Here is a 19,043-nt window from a genome sequence, read left to right as displayed (position 1 = left end):
CATCGGGAGCAGAGTTCTGTCAAAACCTCGAGAGAAGACTTCCATACATGTTCAGAGTTCAGTGTTAGAGACAGAAAAACGCTTTAGGGTCAGCCTTAGAGAGAGAGAGAGAGAGAGAGTGTGTGTGTGTGTGTGTGTGTGTGTGTGTGTGTGTGTGTGTGTGTGTGTGTGTGTGTGTAGTAATATGCAGGATGGCTCGTCAGGTTTATCAGATGACTTTAAATAATGTATGCATACAAAAAAAATTAATTATAACTCCTCGGTAGGAAATTAGCAGATGAACTGTCAAGATTAGATAACTAATGTTGTTCATGAATTATTTAGCAGCCGTTTGAATGATCCCATTTAAATCATTATATTATGTTTTTAAAATTCAAGCTAGCAGCTACACTCCATATACAAACATTATAGTACTTTAAACAGCTTTAGGTAGTTGTTATTTCATATTTTATTGCAATTAATTGACAGATAGTGTATAACTTTTTAATATTTTGTGAAACTTTTAGATATAAACAATTCAAAACACCACTTGATTATTGACTATTCAAACATCAATAAATGCTTATTATCTTATTGTCAGTGATGGTAAATTATTCCAGTCATGGTTTGGTTGATTTTGTGTTAAAAAAAAAAAGGGAAAAAAAAGGTTTTGAAATGTTTTTATAATTTCTAAAATCAACAATAGGTAGTGAGCGACCATTCCTCTGTAAATTAGCTCACTTTTTAATCTTCTACAGTGTATTTTTGATTTTTTGATAACAATTCAAAACAACCAATTTACCACTTGATTATTGACTATACAAACATCAACAAATGCTTATTATCTTATCGTCAGTTTTTTTCAATAAATAAATAAAATTGTACCAATAAATGAACAAAAACTAGTTCAATAAATTTCATAACCTGACAGAAGTTGTCAGTTGATTGAGGAATAAATCATAAAATGTTTTAGTAATAGAAAAGAATATTTATGAGTTTGTTTTTTCCCTCTTAATAAAATACAGCCTCGGGGCCAGAGTTCAGTCACCAGATGATTTTTGTTTTCCCTCCTCTGGCTCTTTATTGTGATAAATAGCCGTCATAACTCATACCACTTTTCCCGCCACGAAACCAATCAAATATGATAAATGGCTGTGTGCTGTCTTCTTTTAAGACATCAGAAATACCTAAAGCTTCTAATGATGACTCTCTCCCAGTCTCCCAGCAGTGCTTCCTAATGCTGTATTTTTGCTGAAGTCATTTAAAGGTGCAGTCTGCAACTTTTATAAAAGTTACTTTTTGTTATATTTGCTAAAGCTGTCACTATGTCAGGACAGCTTTACATCAAACTAGTAGTTTGTGTGAAAAAAAAACAGACTCATTGAGCCCTGCCCCCTGCTGCTTCTGCAGCTATTGGCAGATTGCCAGAATGCACCGTAACCAAGCAAAAAGAACCAATCAGAGCCAGGATTGTGTTTGATGGGCTGTTTGACAGCTGTTGCACACAGGCCCCGCCCCTTTCCCGGAGCTAGAGCGGCGTCTTTTTTACGGTGTATGGTTTTGAGGAGTAGAAGATGGAATTGGTGACTTTTCTGCTTGAAAGGTAATTAATGCTGCTTGATTTACATTATGTTTCATTTGTAATTGTTACACTAGAACTCTGTAGTGCATGTGTTGTTCATGTGCGTGCAGCAGCCTCCATGTGGGCTGCTGTAAGTGATACTGTGTTGTTGCTGCTGCTGAGGTGTGGCACATAGAGAGAGAGAAGTGCTGCAGTAATATGCTTTTAACAGAGCATGTTATATTACTGTGATTATGCTGTCGAACTAACGTTAGCTTGTTAGCTCCTCTGAGGGAGGGACTTTGGAAAGTTTGGAGGCAGGGCAAGAGAGCAGCGAGGAGAGAGGGGGAGTCGCAGACTGCACCTTTAAGTATGAATATATAAAAAACAATATTTTTTATGTTAGTGAAAAACTAATAAACAATAAATTATTATAAGACACATGTAAAGGATTTTCAATATTTACGAGTGGTGAAATAACCCAAAGTTTGGGTCCAAAATAAAAATGAAGTTGCGTAAAGAAAAAATGTTTCATATCCCAAGAAAGATTAAACATAGATCAGATTTTTTTTCTTACATTCCCACATGCAGTTATGAAAATAGTTAAAAAAAATATATATATTTTTTTTTTGTTTTTTCTTGTCAGATTTCAAGAGATATCACCCAAAAACGAATGCATATATGTAACTAATCATTAGTGATGTGAACAGTCTATGTACATAGCTGAAAGCTGAATAAATTACAGGGAGCTGAGACATATGCTAAGTTGTGTACTGAAGGCCCAAACATGTTCCAGACCCAAATCCTGAGATACTTTTTTCCAAATTTGAAGAGCTGGAATGTCCACCAGATAGGATGTATATCAGCTCTTTATGTATATTCTGAGAGAGTAGGTGGAGCTGTATTACTATACCAAATCTCAGTTTCCTATGTGATGTAGTTCCTGAGATACTGGAAGCTGAAAATGGAAGAAAAATAAAAACACATACCTCCCCCCTTCACTAAATTGTCCGTATCTCAAAAAGTATGAATCTGATCTAAATAAAAATGTACAGTGTGCCTATTGAATATTTACGGAACAATTGGTAAAAAAAATCTGAATTTTATGAGACCAAAGTCCGTTGACCATTTGTGAAATTATCTTTGTTAAAACCTAAACAGAGTTAAATCAAATATCCTTTTAAATTAAAGTTGTAAAATCAATGCATTTTCTTCCGAACCTGATAACAATGGAAGGATTATTAATATTAATAATAGCTAAACCAGTTTGCCGTTCTTCCAGTTGTGAGTGTGAGCTGATAAGTGGAATAGAAAATGCACATCGCCTGTGAAGAAATCTGGGTTAAAAGGCCACGAACCCTTGATCCAATGAGCTGTAAAAGATAACATAATGCAAAAATGCAATTAATTTTTGGTAAGTGCATTAGCTTTATGCTGACAAGCTTGAATAATTGAACTTGCTTTATTGCAGTTGTAATTTATTTACTTTTTTTTTTTTTTTTTTTACATCCAAGAGCATGATGACAGTGATAATTAATAAAAGATTATAAAACAAAAAAGGTTCATGACCCAATAAACTATATGTCTGGATTACTTAATTCTCCTGTAAACTTTATACAGTCACTTTTTGCAATTAAGCAAATGGTCCAGTGATAAACACAAAGTCACTTCCTCCAATCCGCTTCCACTTTGTTCGCTTGCCAAGAAACGAAAAAGCCGTCCAACTGTGGGTAACATTAACAATAGGCATTCCTTTGAAGAACAGAGCTGTCATTGTCTCAGTAAATAGTGTCTCTTTGCCACTGTCTGGAGTTACTGGTTGGACTGGAGCACGACAAGCTGCTTCCCCCCACTCTTAGTGCACGCTCTGACTCACATGTCATTAATACTCATCCATTTTTAATGTATAGCCTGGATTCGCTCGCACTGATCCATCCCATCATGCAATCTGCCTCCACCACCACCACAATCATCATCATCATCATCATCATCATCATCATCATCTACTGGGTTTTATGTGTAAATTGGGGTCAGGAACTTTGTAAGCACAGATGATCTTTTCTAATCCTTTGCATTGTGTGGCAAACCCTGGCTGTGTCAATAATGAAGCCTACATTAAGCCAGAAGTCCTCACAGGAGTGGAGCAAATGTACAAATGTGTTGGATATATTTACTGCTCCATTATGAAAGATAAAAGTATGTGTATGGGGTCAAGCCTTAGATACATTGATATGTCTTTTTATGGTTTGTTTTATTCTCAAACATGGTTCAATCCATGTGAATCAATGTGTGCCTGTAATTTTCTTTTTTGATCCCGATAAGCAGATAGAGGAGATGAATGCATGAATAGGTGTAGATTAGAATAATTTATGACTTTATTTCATCATTATTCATGATTCCCACATTTTCAGGTTTAACATCATTAAGATCTACTACATCTACTCGAGCTCTTCTTGTTTTTTTAATGCTTTCTCATATAGAAATATTAGATTTATATTATGTATAGTTCAATTTTTTAATTATAAGCTACTTACAAATGGTTATGACAATTTTAAATTAATCAGATTGAGATTGAATTGTTTCATGACATGTTTTGGGGTAATTTAGTATATTTTTTTTTTTGTTAATTTTGTGTATTATCATCGTCCTTTTGTGTATTTTTCTGTAATTGTGTCTGTACTTGGAGTAATTTTTTTTTTCTTGTAAAGTCATTTTGTGCATTTTCTCTCATTTTGTTCTACTTTTATGTATTTGTATGTAATTATGTCTGTATTTGGAAATTTAGTGTACTTTTCTGCAATTTTCTTTGTTTTTTGGAGGCATTTCGTGCATTTAGTTTTTGCTTTGGGGGGCCACACAAAATTAGACCAAGGGTGGAAGACGTTTAGAATTTGTCATACTGTGGTTAAAACACGTTTACGTTTAGTTTTAATTATGGATGAAATACTACATTTTGTGTATAATATAATCAAATGTGTGCGTAAGTGTTTACTCTGTCTGGGTTGTATTTACTTCATTTGCAAATTTGAGCGGTGAGCTAATGTTTAATGTTTAACATCAACCCAATTTCAGACTGATCCAACAGTGCACGTACGAGTTTTACTTTGTCATTTTTTCCATGGCAGATGGTTTGAAGCTTGATGAACTGAGTTCTTGCCTTTGTAGCTTTACCGTTGTGGAAAGTCTTTATGGAGGTAAAAAGCCTGCAGCGTTTTGCAGCTGGGAAAACAGGGCTGTGTGCCAGCGTGCTAAAAGTACACGCAAATATCAGCTTCTCCCTTTAAGTCATCTTGATGCGTTGCTCATAAAGGAAAGGCAGCCACAGTGAGTGCATGGAGCAGTGGTATGGCCTGTTGGGGACGTTGCCTGGTGGAGAACCAGCTGCTTTTGGGCCTTTGGGAGACGTTGTTCAGCAGGGAAACTCATTTTTCCTCTGAAAAGGAAAAGGGATTTACGAGCTCTGACCTGTTCTCGCCGCCTCCCTCCACTTTTACCCAAATCACAGCGTTGCTCTCCGTAGCAGAACATCTAATCAAATCAGAGCCACATGGTTGCAGGAACAGTCAGAGGTAAAAAAAAAAAAAAAGCAGATAAAATGCCTCAAGCGTACTCTCTCTGAGACATGTGATTCATGTGCGGGCAAAGAGAGGAGCTTTTTTTTCATTAATTTTTTTACTACTTTTAACAATAAACTGCGTGTAAAACTGTTAAAAACATTGAAACGCATGAAAACTTAAGACGATCTCCTAAATCATGTAATATATGTGTCATGTCTGCTGAGCACGAGCTCACTTTAAAGCTTCCAAGCACTTACACCCACCAACAATGGCTCATTATTACTTACCAGTGATTAGTAACTAATAAGGGTGCAAGAAAAAATCCATTTGAGGATATATCACAATATTTCACCGCGCGATTATCGTATGAATCCAAAAAAAATGTCCAAATCGTTTTTAATCATGTTATTTAACAAAAAGAAAAACATTTAATTGCACTAACATAAACATAGCACGTAAACGCCAGGTCACTAGGTGTCAGTGAACCACATTAGACCTTGTTAAACTAACTCACTCCTCAATGCAAAGTTATTATGTGGTTACTTTTGGTTTTTTTTTAAGTTCAAGGATATTTGACACATTAACAGTCATGTTTGTACACACGAGAGGAAAAAAAAACCATACAATAAGATGTGTCTGACAAGATTTATTTAAAACACTTTGACTTTGAACTATTGACAACCATAACCGAGGAGCAGGTACACACGTAATATACAGATAGATACAAAAACAAATCAGCAACAAATCCTTTTCCAATTTATATCCAATATATCCTACGTCCAATTTCTGTTTGTAATCGGAGGGAGAATGTGATTTTTCCCATTATATAAATGTCATTAACTATGTTCTCCCACTCATCAGTTGTAGAGGAGTCAGGATGTACCCAGTATCTGGTTATGCTCCTTTTTAATGTAAGAACTTATCAGAATTTGTTGTTAAACGTAAAAGAAAAGAATTTATTTGATTCATTTGGTACTTGAATTACAGTTACCATTTACTTGTTCTTGCAAGTTTAAAACATATGAAATAAATTGTATTTCATTGCATTATGCACTTGTAAAGGTGAAATTTGTAATTATTAATATTGCGACATATCGCAATGTTTATCGTATCGGGATATATCGCAGCGTGACATGCAAATTACTTCTTTTTGTGAAGAAGCAATCAAAACAAATTTAATTAGTGGGCATTTTATGTAGTTAATTTTAATTTAGGAACTTATCAGAATCTGTTGTTAGACGTAAAAGAAAAAATGTAATTTGACATTTTTATAAACATACCACTTGTTTTTGATTTTGGTACTTGAATTACAGTTACCATATACTTGTTCTCGCAAGTTTAAAACATATGAAATAAATTGTGTTTCATTGCATTTTGCACTTGCAAAGGTGAAATTTGTAATTATCAATATTGTGATATATCGCAATGTTTATCGTATCAGGATGTATCGCATTGTGAATCGAATCGTATTGTCAGAGTCATGGCAATGCAGAGCCCTAGTAACTATAAACTAAAACATAGCCATTCATGATTCCTAAACAAGGTCATGTTTAAAGAGGAAAATTAAACACCCTTCTGTGTGTGTGTGTGTGTGTGTGTGTGTGTGTGTGTGTGTGTGTGTGTGTGTGTGTGTGGCAATAAAAGATTACAGTGGCATAAATTCATTCAACGGATGAATGCATCGTGGCTGTAATCGTGTTAGCAGAAGCATAGCCTGTTAAATTGGCTTTGATTTAAATGAGGAAAAATTGCCCTGTAAAATGCACTGTGAATAGATAAAGCTAGCAGCTACAGTAGGACCAAAGTGTTGCATCAGCACACACTCCGTAGCATGTTATAACGTGGGGTCTGAAACCTGATTCTCCACCAACAGCTGCCCCCCCCCCATCCTCTCTCTCAATTAGGCTACGCGATACCCCAGCTCTCCTCAGACCCCAACATATTCATTATTTGATTTGATTGTTCCTCTGATAATACGCGACCTACTTACAAGTTAGTTAAATATTTGAAACCCAATCTGCTGCTATTTAAAGTCCCCATGCACTGAAACATCAAACTGATCCACATCAAGGTTTAATGTGCACCATCGTAACATTCCTCAACTGTTAAATCACCTGGAATCCTTCCCCCCCCCCCATCTGCTTCGTCACTCTTCATAAAAAAAAGAATCTTGTAAAACAACCAAGACACTTTCCACCATTTCTTTCCAATTCAAGCATTTAATTAGATTATATAAATATCTGATTCCTGTGTTTGACACTGTATCTGCTTTATTTGTTTTAAATACACTAACAGAGCATTTGTTATGATAAACCTACAGTATACACTACATTAGACATGGACAACTGGTGGGTCGGCTGCCACATGCGGCCCTCGGTTTAATTTTGTGTAGCCCCCAAAGTAAATTTGAATGCAAAGAATTGTAAATAAAATTAAATAAAAACACCACCACAAATTCTCAAAATGGCTACAAAAAAAACATTAAAAATGACAAAAAAAAAACAAGTGACAGTGAGAAATACATTCAAAACGAATAACACATAAATACACAAAATGACTCTAAAAACACACAACATGACAACATAAATAAGCAAAAATATATATAAAACAGCAAAAAGAATACACAAAAATGACTCCAAAAACACAACATGAAAAGATAATCATCAAAATGACTTGAAGAAAACCACACAAAACACACAATGAAAAACTAGTTGTTTAAAAAAAAAACAAAAAAAAAAACACCAAAGCCCTTTATTATTTCCTGTAATACTATTACCACCGAAAACATTGAAAATAACAACATAAATGCACAAAATGACAACAATACAAAAAACCAATTGTTTTCTTTGCTTTGTTAATGCTCACGTTGGTCATTATTCTAAATGCTGACATGAATGTTGATCATGTGGCCCTCGGATCAGACAATTTTGACAAAATGGAAATCACAAAAAATGACGACAAAAATACACAGAATGACAACAAAAAATACATGTAATTACTCTAAAAACACACACAATGACAAATGTTGACGTTAATGTTGTGAATGTGGCTCTCAGATCAAACAATCCTAGTTTTGTGGCCCCTGCTGTGCTAAACGTGGCCATTCTCTGTACTACACACAGATACACTGAGCTAAAACAAATGTTTTTTTCACACACAGAGTAAATCACCAGAACATGTTTCTTACATTGTTGTTTACTATTTCCAATTGTCCGTACTTAAGTTAAATGGCCATGGTTTAAAAACTGTTATTGTAACAAGGAAAATGACTTGATTACGTCATTTTTTAGCAAACCAGGACGACTGGGGTTGACAAAGAGGAAATCCAGTGTTTATTCAATCTAGTAAGAATAAATATAAATGTGTGGAAGAAAGAAAGAAGCTTATTGCATTTGTGGACGTGTAATATAGTAAGTGCTGTTATTTTGCTCTACGCCACTGGTTTGTGTTTGTGGATTGATGCTGGAGGCCTTACAAGAATGAATTCTTTAGTCTAGAGATGGGCAACTTATCACAGCGGGGCCACAAAAATGTGATTGTTTGATCCAAGGGTCACATTATTAACATTAATGTCTGCATTTAGAATAAAGACCAAACTGAGCTTTAATCCAGGAAAAAACTAAAGGTTTGTTTCCTTTTTACTATATTTTGTATTAATCTCATATCTCATTATACTTATATGTACCGGTACTTACATTACATTGTTACATTTTGTGTAATTTTGTCGCCATTTCATGTTCTTTTCTGTAATTTTGTGTGTTATTGGGGTCCTTTTGTATATTTTTTTTGTCAGTTTCATCATCCTTTTTATATATTTGGAGTCATTTTGTGTATTTCTCTGCAATTTTGTCATTTTCTGTATTTTTTGGGGAATTTTTGTTTGATGTCATAATAATTTTGTGCATTTTCTCTCTTTTTGTGTAATTTTGTTGTCATATTTCATGTATTTTTCTGTAATTTTGTGTGCTTTTGCAGTCGTTTTGTATATTTTTCTGTTATTTTTGTGCATCATCACCCTTTTCTGTATTTTTCCGTAATTTTGTCTGTATTTTTTTGTAAAATTTGTCTGTTGTTGGAGTAATTTTGTGCATTTTCTCTCATTTTGTGTATTTTTCCCTTATTTTGTGTGTTTTTTGTTGTAAATTATTATATTTGTTTCTGTTATTTCTGTGTATTATCATTCATCAGGGTATTTTACTGTAATTTTGTCTGTATTTGGAGTTATTGTGTGGCCCTCGGGCCACCAGTTGCCCATGTCGCCTTCAGTCTGTTGATGGAATGTCAGCTTCTGCTTTGAATCTGTGCAATGATTTGGTTGTTAGTTTCCCTACATGTCAGATGTTTCAACACTTCACATCAAAACTATACCTTAAATTTAATATTTTCGTGGTCATCTAGACCAGCTCTGATCGGTTTTCTGAACCCAGACGTGTTGGCTGTCTGAAAGTCGTCCTCAAACAGAAGAAAACCACAGTGTTCTCCTCCAACAGCTTTTCATGTTGGCATGTGTCCATCCTCTGTACATGAATACATGAGTTGCCTTTGTTTCATGGCGCTGGTGTCGGGTTACGGCGTGGCCGTGCCTGTGTTTAATGGAAATGCTACGCAGGAGAAGGCCATGTGGCAGTGTTGAATATATGTATATCCGTAATGGGATACTCGTGAGTTCCCCTTAGAGTAACTGTTTGCCTTATTAGGCTGTCGTCAGTGACTGCAAACAAACTGAAGAGGGTTTTGAGAATCAAGTGATGCCTGAGACTAGTGTCCAGACTGCATCCATGGTGCATGGTGCACGTCTATGTATTGTAGAGTGGAAGAGTTTTACTGGGATAAAATACAGAACCTGAGTTCATTATTCACTGGCAGCAGCATGAGGATACGCAGTCCCTGTTTATATAGAATATTGTGCATTTTTCCTCCTGAAAAGTCATGCAAATAATTTGTGAATGAATTAAAAAAAAAAAAAAAAATGGATTTATTTTTAGATAAAATCATAGTATGCATTTACTCCAGAAGAACCGTAAACACATTTTCTCACATCCTGAGCACAATTACTGACACAAGAATTTGTCTTTTGTATTCACACAGGTTTGAGTGCCTTTAATGTAACACTTATTTTTTGACCTCTGGACATAGAAACGTTTTCTGGTAAAATATAAAAACCTCAAACACCATTTACCTCACCATTTAGCTTTTTTTTTCTTCTCCACCGTAAACACTCCGTTTGTTGACTAATTTCACACATTGCATTGTGGGATGTGGAGTCCTGTAAACAGATGCATAGAAGTGATTTTTTTTTTTTTTTTTTACCTCATTCTTAACATGTTTCCTTCACTAGACACTGAGGTCAGTGATTTGCTTGACACCTTTTTGTTCTAGTTTGTTCCTCATATTTCTTGTGATATCTGAATGTAGATGTTCGATTCATTGATCTAGAAGGCATACACATCAATTTTTACTCTAATAAAAAAAGTATAGGGTGCAGCAGCTTTAACAAAACCTTTCAAGTATTATTAATATTAGGAGTGGGGGGAAAAAATCAATTCACATAGGAATTGTTATTGTAATCATCAACAATTCTGAATCGATTCATAAACTTTTTTACATTTTTTTTTCAAGAAAAACTCTGATTCAGAAGATCCGCTTAGAGTCTTTCCTCAGGAAACACTGTAGACTGAACATGCAAATACATATTAATGTTCTTAGAAATAGAAAATACCACTATACAAAAATTAAGCTGGCTTCATGCTAACGTCTATGGGATAATCCATGTATATGCTCATGCTAACATTTACCGAGACCGGCGGTGATTTATATAACACACCATTTATGCTTAACTTTCACAAACACAGTCTTTGGAGTGTTATCAAACAGTACACTTAAACATACTCACAAACGTGTTCTTAGTTAGTAGAGACTACCAGGGCTTTTAAGATGGCGACTTCCGACTACTACGGCAACAGCATTAGGCCAAAACACACAAACTCACCCAGATCTTTACAGGCTATGACACAATCTCAACAGGAAACAACAGTGACCCCAACTTACAATGTATTACATAGACATCACAAGTAGCGTGTGTGTGTTTTTATTTGTTTAGCATTAATAAATGTTACATTTTGTCTTAATTTTGCCTTTATGTGATTACATCATTGGAATGAGTTTATTTAAACTTATCTTATACAAACTGTATTGTTTTGATGTCATAATTTGCCTTAACACACTATGCGGTGTATACATTTTTGAATCGAGAATTGGTTAAAACGAGAATCGATTTTGAATGGAATTGTGAACCTAAGAATCGGAATCAAATTGAATCGTGAGACACCCAAAGATTCACATCCCTAATTATTATTATCAGAAAAAAAGGGGGCAGTGTGTTCGCTGTTAAGAGCGTGTGCTGGTGGAGAAACGTCTGACTCGGAGGAGCCAGTGCGTGTGCGTGTGCGTGTGCGTGTGTGTGTGTGTGTGTGCTGCAAGAGATGAGTGTCAGGCTTGGTGTTCATAAATCTTGACCAGCACTCCTCCTCCTCTGACACCCCAGCCAACCCCTTAACACGCTCGCATGCACGCACACACACGCACGCACCCAAATGTTAAAGACATGCAAGATCTTCCCAGACTAGAACTTTTTCATGCTCAATACCTCTCAGTTTTTCACTCATTCAGAGCACCAGAACTAATCATAATGGTTGTTGGACAACGTGAAGTGATCTCACCTCTCTCTGACCTGGCAATATATTGGCTCTGGTTGCTAGGTTGGATTATACGAGACCACCCATGATGTGAAAATAGAATTTAGTAGGGCTGGACAATATAGACAAAAACTCATATCTCAATTTTTTTTCTCAAAATGACGATATACGATACAATTCTCAATTTTTTGAATTCAAATAAAGTCACACCAGACAGTTCTGGGTTAAAGTTGTTGATACAAAATGCCACACAGGCTCATTTATTAACTAACAGCTGCACAGTATGTGCCACTTTTTGGCTTTTTCTCCTCTAAGGGACAGCAGGTGTGAGTGAGTTCTTTAGTGTGGCTTGCTTAGATAGATGAAGGTCTGTGTTAGGATGCACTCAGTGATCCATCTAACTGAGCTGGTCATGCTGTTCTGAGAAGTGAAAGCAGTGACTCCTAAAATGAGTATTTTAATACAAAATGAGCTACAAATATATATATATATATATATAGGCGATATAGTAATTTTCTATATCGCCAAAATAGGAAACTCAATAGATCTTGAATCTCGATATCTTGCCCAGCCGTAGAATTTAGTAATTGCCCACAAAAAAATGTTTTTTTTTCACCTGTTTTATCAAATATTTTAGCAATTTCAAATGTTCCTGCTTTTTAAAATTATTCTAATACTTTTGCTTTAATAGTTACGTTCATGTAATCACAGGCACAACCTTCTCCATTCTGTCATTTACTGATTTTGAAATGCAAAATTCCAAAATTCTTAACTAAACAGTGGCATGAACATGGAAGTCGACACTAGTTATGATGTCAAAGATAAAACAAGTCAGAGCGAGTCCTGTGTTGCATTTGTCGTCTCAGAGATGACACATTAGTGCGTTGCAGACATGTTTCCTGTGTATGATACATGGTGGTCCAGTGGATTTAAACATGATTTATCTATGGGGTGATACGTCATAAGACGCATGACAGGTGTAATTTAATCCCATAAAAGTCACAGTTGATGCCGGGAAGTCCCATAATGCTGCTTATGTGGTTTATCCAGTGTTGTTACTGCCACATGATAATGCATGTCTCACCCCGTAGCTCACTTAACAAAAGGCTGCCGTATATTACAAACATTTTACAGCGTTGCACTTATTGCAGGAGCGAGTACTTGTCCGTGAGATTAAATGTGTTATCAAAGTAAGTGTTAAGTTTGTGGTAATGGATTTCCTGCTTTACGTCTCCCACAGCTCCGTCCACAGTGTCCATCATGCACCAGGTCAGTCGAACAGTGGACAGCATCACCCTCTCCTGGTCCCAGCCAGACCAGCCCAACGGAATCATCCTGGACTACGAGCTGCAGTATTATGAAAAGGTAGGGGCCGCAAATTAATCTGTAGACACATTAGCCCTCATTTATCAACCTTGTGTGAAAACGGGTGCAGATCTTAGTGCACATTTGGTCGTATGACTGGACCAACAAGTGATTTATGAAACATTCCCATTTGACCAATACCAGCGGGTGTTGATGAATGCGGTAGCTGAATTTGATCGTCATTAACTTGTTTCGGAGGCCCCGCCCACTGAGGTCAGACAAGAAAAGAAACTTTTCCAAGATGATAATCAGCATCCTCAAAACTGAGGTGGAAAAAAACAAAGATTTGCTTTTTGAACGTGTGAAAACTGGAATTAAAGAAGCGCATTTAAATGCTCTGTACAAGAGGATCAGCAACCGAGCAGGTGACGTCTGCCCCCCTGTGTGCGCTGAGAACAACTTCACAACAGAGATCCTGGAGACACACACAGATATGATGTTTATATTGGCCTCAGTTGTCCACAGGCTTTAGGCAATAAATAAAACACTGAAATAAATTAACAGTCAAAACCCTTAAAAAAATCCTTAAAAATGACAAAATATTGTCCCTTCCGTGTTTATTATGCATTCACTCAATTTTACTTACAATTCATCACATTACTGATTAAATACTGCAGCACATTTGTAAAAGTTTAATGGCACGTTCACACCAAACGTGTCAAAAGTCAGGTTTACATAGACAATAAATTGTGGACATGCCTCCTGTGCAGCGCATTTTGAAGCTTTAGATTTCAAGCTTTTGACATGCGTCCGGCATCTCCAACGCGGCCGACACTAGAGTTGGGATTGTTGAACTTTTGGGCATATCGCTGCTAGTTGACTAATCGGGAGCTTTCCTTAACCGTAACGAATCCAGAATATTGGAAAAAAAAAAACAGGTGTCCTGGTATGAGATGTGAGTGTCGTCAAACTAGGCACGGGAGAGACAGAAGTAGCGCTGAAAGTGACTCTCGTCCGAGCACAGCTCTGGTGAACTCAGAAAAATAAAGCCAAGCCACTCTCTGGATAATGTAGAGCCGATAAACGGGAGTCGGAGGGGGCGTGTTCAGCAAGGAACTCCAAACTGTATTCTCCATTCAAACACTTCTCTATAACCCTCTGACATCACAGTGCACACACTGAGTCACACCAAAAAACATCCGACCGGAAACACAGCCTTCTCAACACAATAATGTTCCCACCACTTCACAATCACTGGGTGAATTATGAACGTATATCATCCATTGTATGAACACCACCAGCAACCGGCAACGCGTTCTCTTCCCAACTTGTTTGGATCCGCGTCCAGAGCGTTGCGTCTAACTACAAGCGAGACACGATTTTGATGCCCGAAACACGTTGGATGTGAACGCAGCATAAGGAACTATTTACATTTAAAAGCATGAATGAGGGGGCGGTGTGTAGCTCAGTGGGTTGAGCGCCTGCCCCATGTACGGAGGCTGTAGTTCCTCACCTGCAGCGGGTCCAGGTTCGATTCCCGGCCTGGGACCCTTTCCTGCGTGTCATTCCCTGCTCTCTCTCACCCCCTTCCTGTCAAGCAACTGTCATATAAAGGCCACTAGAGCCAAAAAAATCCTTTAAAAAAAAAAAAAAAAAAGCATGAATGAGGTCCCATTTCCTCCATATAGCCCCCAGTAATGTGCTGTACGGAGGAAATAGGACCTGATTCTCCAAGACAGAGCATAGCAGCGCTGCGTTCCGTGTTGTAGCTATACGCTACGGTAGCAGAGTTTATTAGCAGGGTTATTAGGTATTCCGTGAAAGAAAAACTAAATTCATTCATTTTATTTTGTTCAATTTGTTTTAATAATCTGTTTTGATCGGTTCTGAATGTGTGTCTGCTTCTGCTAAAATGACAGCTGAGGTTTGTTTTAATACATTAACCACAAATCCACTCAGACTTTCTACACAAGGTCAGACCTGACGTGAGATCTGATCGTAGCGTACGCTTAAGTTAAAATAGATAAATACCAAAGCTTGCGTGAATATGATCGAACGGTGATAAATGAGGGCCATGAAACGCACCGTCCTGATCTTCAGCTGAATATGTTTTACATTGAAGCTGAGAATATGTCTCCACGCTCGTTTCGTACAGCAGCGGATTCTCCGAGGCATGCAGCTAAAGCTTCCCATAACTTCTGTTCATTCTCTTTCGATTATAATCACGGTCAGTCAGTGGGAAAGGAAACCACACTCAACCTTACAGCAGAGCCACTGGGAATTGATGCACAGTCTTGTGGTTGAAACAATGCCTCGCTGACTGCTGTAAAAATAGATTTTAAGGGGTAAGTTTATCTGCATCGAGACATTTTTCTCACAAAGAAATTTGACTGTCTGAAAAATTTGTCACTCAAACGTACAGAACGTGGAGGAACACAATCACACACATGTGCAGATGGATTTTTTTTTTTAGGACCTTTGGAGTATAATTTCGTTTTTGAACCTTGTTGAAGAAAGAGCTGTCAAAATAAAAGTCCTAACCCCTGCTGTGGATTAGTGTGCACTGAGCAGCAGCTAAAGGAGAGTCCTAGTCTGCCCTTTAAATCCTCTTAGTATTCTACAGGTGATGTGGGTATTAATAGCATTTAGCTGTGATTGTCAGACGTCAAACTGTAACCATGCCCTTATCAAATTTGAATTTAGGAAACTAAGAACCAATTTTTGTTTATTTCTATCCTTTTTCTGCAACGACACTAAACTTTCCATATTTTAACCTGTTTTCATTACTTTTTCTTGTCATATTTTTGCTACTTTTAATGCATTTTTGCTACATTACTCCCATTTCTGACACTTCTCCATCTAATTTCAATGCCTTTTCAACACATTTTTTCCACTTTCAAGACATTTTCGGCACTTATAAACCCTTTTCACAACTTTTACCACCCAATGTTGCATATGTTGACCCATTATTGTCACTTTTAAACTCTTTTCATCATATTTAATACTTATTTTTGTCAATTTAACCACATTCACGATTTGTCATGCCCATTATTATTATTTTCCAGTGTTAACTAATTGTTCCTACTAATTGTTGTAATATAGACTATTTTAAACCCTTTTTTACCACTTTCTCTGCGTGTTTTTGTCCACTCTAATTTGAAAACTTTTAACCAATTTCTGTGGTTTTTAAAATACCATTTTACAACCTTTTCCACCATTTTTGGTCACATTTAACCCATTTTATTTCTAATTAAAAAAAGGATTTACATCTTTAACATGACTATATACTATGGTACAAATAATAATAAACTTGGGTAACAGTGGATATTATTCAGATAAATAAATAAATATTACCACAGACTCATAGAACAATGGACTGTCATTTTGCTGACTTTATGGATGGATTGTTATTAATAGTAATTGAACTTTATTAATTGAGAATTTATTTGTAATCAAAATTTGACAAAATCACCATAATTGTAATTTAGTTTTAACTTAATATGGACAATTGAAGATGTAACTGTAATTGAAAAATATAACTGACCCCAACCCTGATAAAGATAATGATAATTGTTGCTGTTTAATATAAAATTATTATTATTCGTTCATTGAAACAAAGCTCCAATAAATACAGTAGAAGTAAGCTTCAGTAGAATTTTTTCAGATTTAATCACTTTTCGTTCACAGCCAAATGTGTTAAGTTTACTGTTCTATTTCCAGGACCAATCAGAGAACAACTCCTCCACCATCAGAAGCCAGACCAACACGGTGGTCATCAGGGGCCTCAGACCCGGCAGCATCTACGTGTTCCAGGTCCGGGCCCGCACCGTGGCTGGCTTTGGTCGCTACAGCGGTAAACTCTACTTCCAGACCATGACTGAAGGTGAGAAATCAGCCTGTAGACGTTGGAGCACGCAGAGTTGTTAACACCTCCCCTGTGTGGCCCACCAGCGCTCCACATAGACACATGTAGAGTCACACAGCTGTGGGCACCACTGGCAAGTAAACTGGGCTGTAACATGGAAAAATATGAATTTCATTTAATCAGTATAACCTTTCAATAACAGTTTCTCTTTCTCTCCAAACATTCTTTTAAATATTTTATATTATAACTTAGGTGAAAAAGTAAGGAACACTTTGGTAAGCAGTAGGTCAATGTTGGGTTCAGGCAGAGCTGGAGCAGCGATTTCAAAAGTCGGGGTGTTCTAAGGGTAGAGCAACCGTAGTTGATTAAATTAAATGACTAAAACCATGAAAAAGCTGTTAAGCCATTTTCCAAATTTTACTTTCTTCTGTCAATAAATATTCCTTTTTCCTAATTTTTGCAAGTTCTTTTTTGACACTTTTATCCAATTTTTGTCAATTGATAACACTTTTTATCCCAATAAGCTTCCTTTTGCCCAATGAATATTTTGCCTCTTTTTGTTCCATTTTTCACTATTGTTTGCCGCATTTTGCTTATTTAAACTACCTTTTGCCATTATATACCACCCATTTCCTCTATTTTTGCCACTCTTGACTGCTTTTGGCCCTTTTTAGTCACTTTTCTTGCCTAGTTTTTGTCACTTTTGGACCATTTTTTGCCACCTGTTACTCATTTTTTGTCACTTTACACCTTATTCATGACTATTAACTCTTTGTTTACCTTCTGGACCGGCGGCTTTATCAAATGGCTGTTATTGGCTTGATCATCATCCAATCAATCTAACTGGACCAATACTTTTTCAACAACAAATCCCTCATTTAAAAGTAAGGGGGATACATTTTAGTTTTTATGAAAGTGTCACATCCCCCACGGGTGAGACGCGCCTGTTTCAGGCCTGGGTTTCCCCCCTTTTCTAAGCATCTCATTTTCTTCCTGTATGTTGTGCCCACAGCCATCATTATCCTACACTCTCTAACCCAAACAAACAACCTTGATGTTATCACACGTCCAGATCTTAAAACACTGACGGAACATCAGACTCACTCGTACAGTAACTGTAAATATTGAGTAAATGGAGCGTTTCATGGAGCCGTACTGCTTTTTGTTCTTTGCTGTTGGGAAGTCATGAATTATTAAAAGTGAACAAAGAGCTTTTGTGAATAGCACAATGATTCAGGCATCACTTTTTCTTCCTTTTTTTTTTTTAAAGATTAAAAAACATGTAGAAAGAAGTGAAACACTGTTGGAAAGTAAATCTGTTTGTCGAGGTTTGACAGTGAAACGCTGATAATCTATAGTGTTCTTTCACACTTGCTCGTGTAATGCAGACGTAGCCTGAATTATTTCAATAAGCAGAAACCAGCTGTTTTAAGTAAAGCTTTATCCATATCCATATATCCTTCTACTACTTTATCCACTGTGTTCAGATGTAGGTAATGATGTGCTGGATCACATCCCAGGATACAAAGGCTGGAAGCCAAAGAACATACTCGCCATATCAAGACATCTGAACCATTGGCTTTGCAATTTACCGTAACTAGCTCACATATTTTAGGGCCTGGGAGAAAAATGAAAGACACGCAAACTGAGAACATGCAAACCATGCTAAAATTTGAACCTACAACCCTCCTAATATGACCACCCATGTCGAGTTTTTATGATTGGACAGTTATGTCATTTATTGAATGAACCGACTGATTTTTGCGCGATTAATTAAAACTCTGACAGATGTAGACTTCTGTCCACGTTGGTCACAGTGATTCAACTATTTTCATACTATGTCCAACGTAAAGTCACAGTTTGATCCACTACAGAGTGAAACAAGCTGTCATATGCAGATGATGATGGACCAGAAACTGTTGCCACACATATTTTAATGAGGCTCAGCTCAGGTCGCTTTAAACTATTTATATTTAAAACTGTGTTTTATGGAAGCCAATAGTTCTGTTTCACTGCAAACATCCCTCTGTATTAAAGCAGGACGCTCTGCGGCCGCATTATTTCCTAATATCTCCAGCGCA

General features: G+C 36.7%; 1 protein-coding gene across 5 annotated transcripts in view; it reads left to right on the top strand.

The window, feature by feature from the left end:
• The window catches only part of ephb2b (eph receptor B2b), a 168,949-nt gene that overhangs the window by 124,536 nt on the left and 25,370 nt on the right, over positions 1–19,043 (top strand). For all 5 annotated transcript variants that reach the window (XM_028446025.1, XM_028446024.1, XM_028446021.1 and 2 more), the window contains exons 6-7: positions 13,033–13,157; positions 16,818–16,980. In XM_028446025.1, coding sequence (XP_028301826.1) covers positions 13,033–13,157; positions 16,818–16,980 — 288 coding nt within the window. The remainder of the gene's footprint in view (positions 1–13,032; positions 13,158–16,817; positions 16,981–19,043) is intronic.

Source organism: Gouania willdenowi, chromosome 5 (assembly GCF_900634775.1).
Source record: "Gouania willdenowi chromosome 5, fGouWil2.1, whole genome shotgun sequence".
NCBI lineage: Eukaryota > Metazoa > Chordata > Actinopteri > Blenniiformes > Gobiesocidae > Gouania > Gouania willdenowi.
Note: the sequence above shows the minus strand (reverse complement) of the source record. Positions and strands in the feature narration are given on the sequence as shown.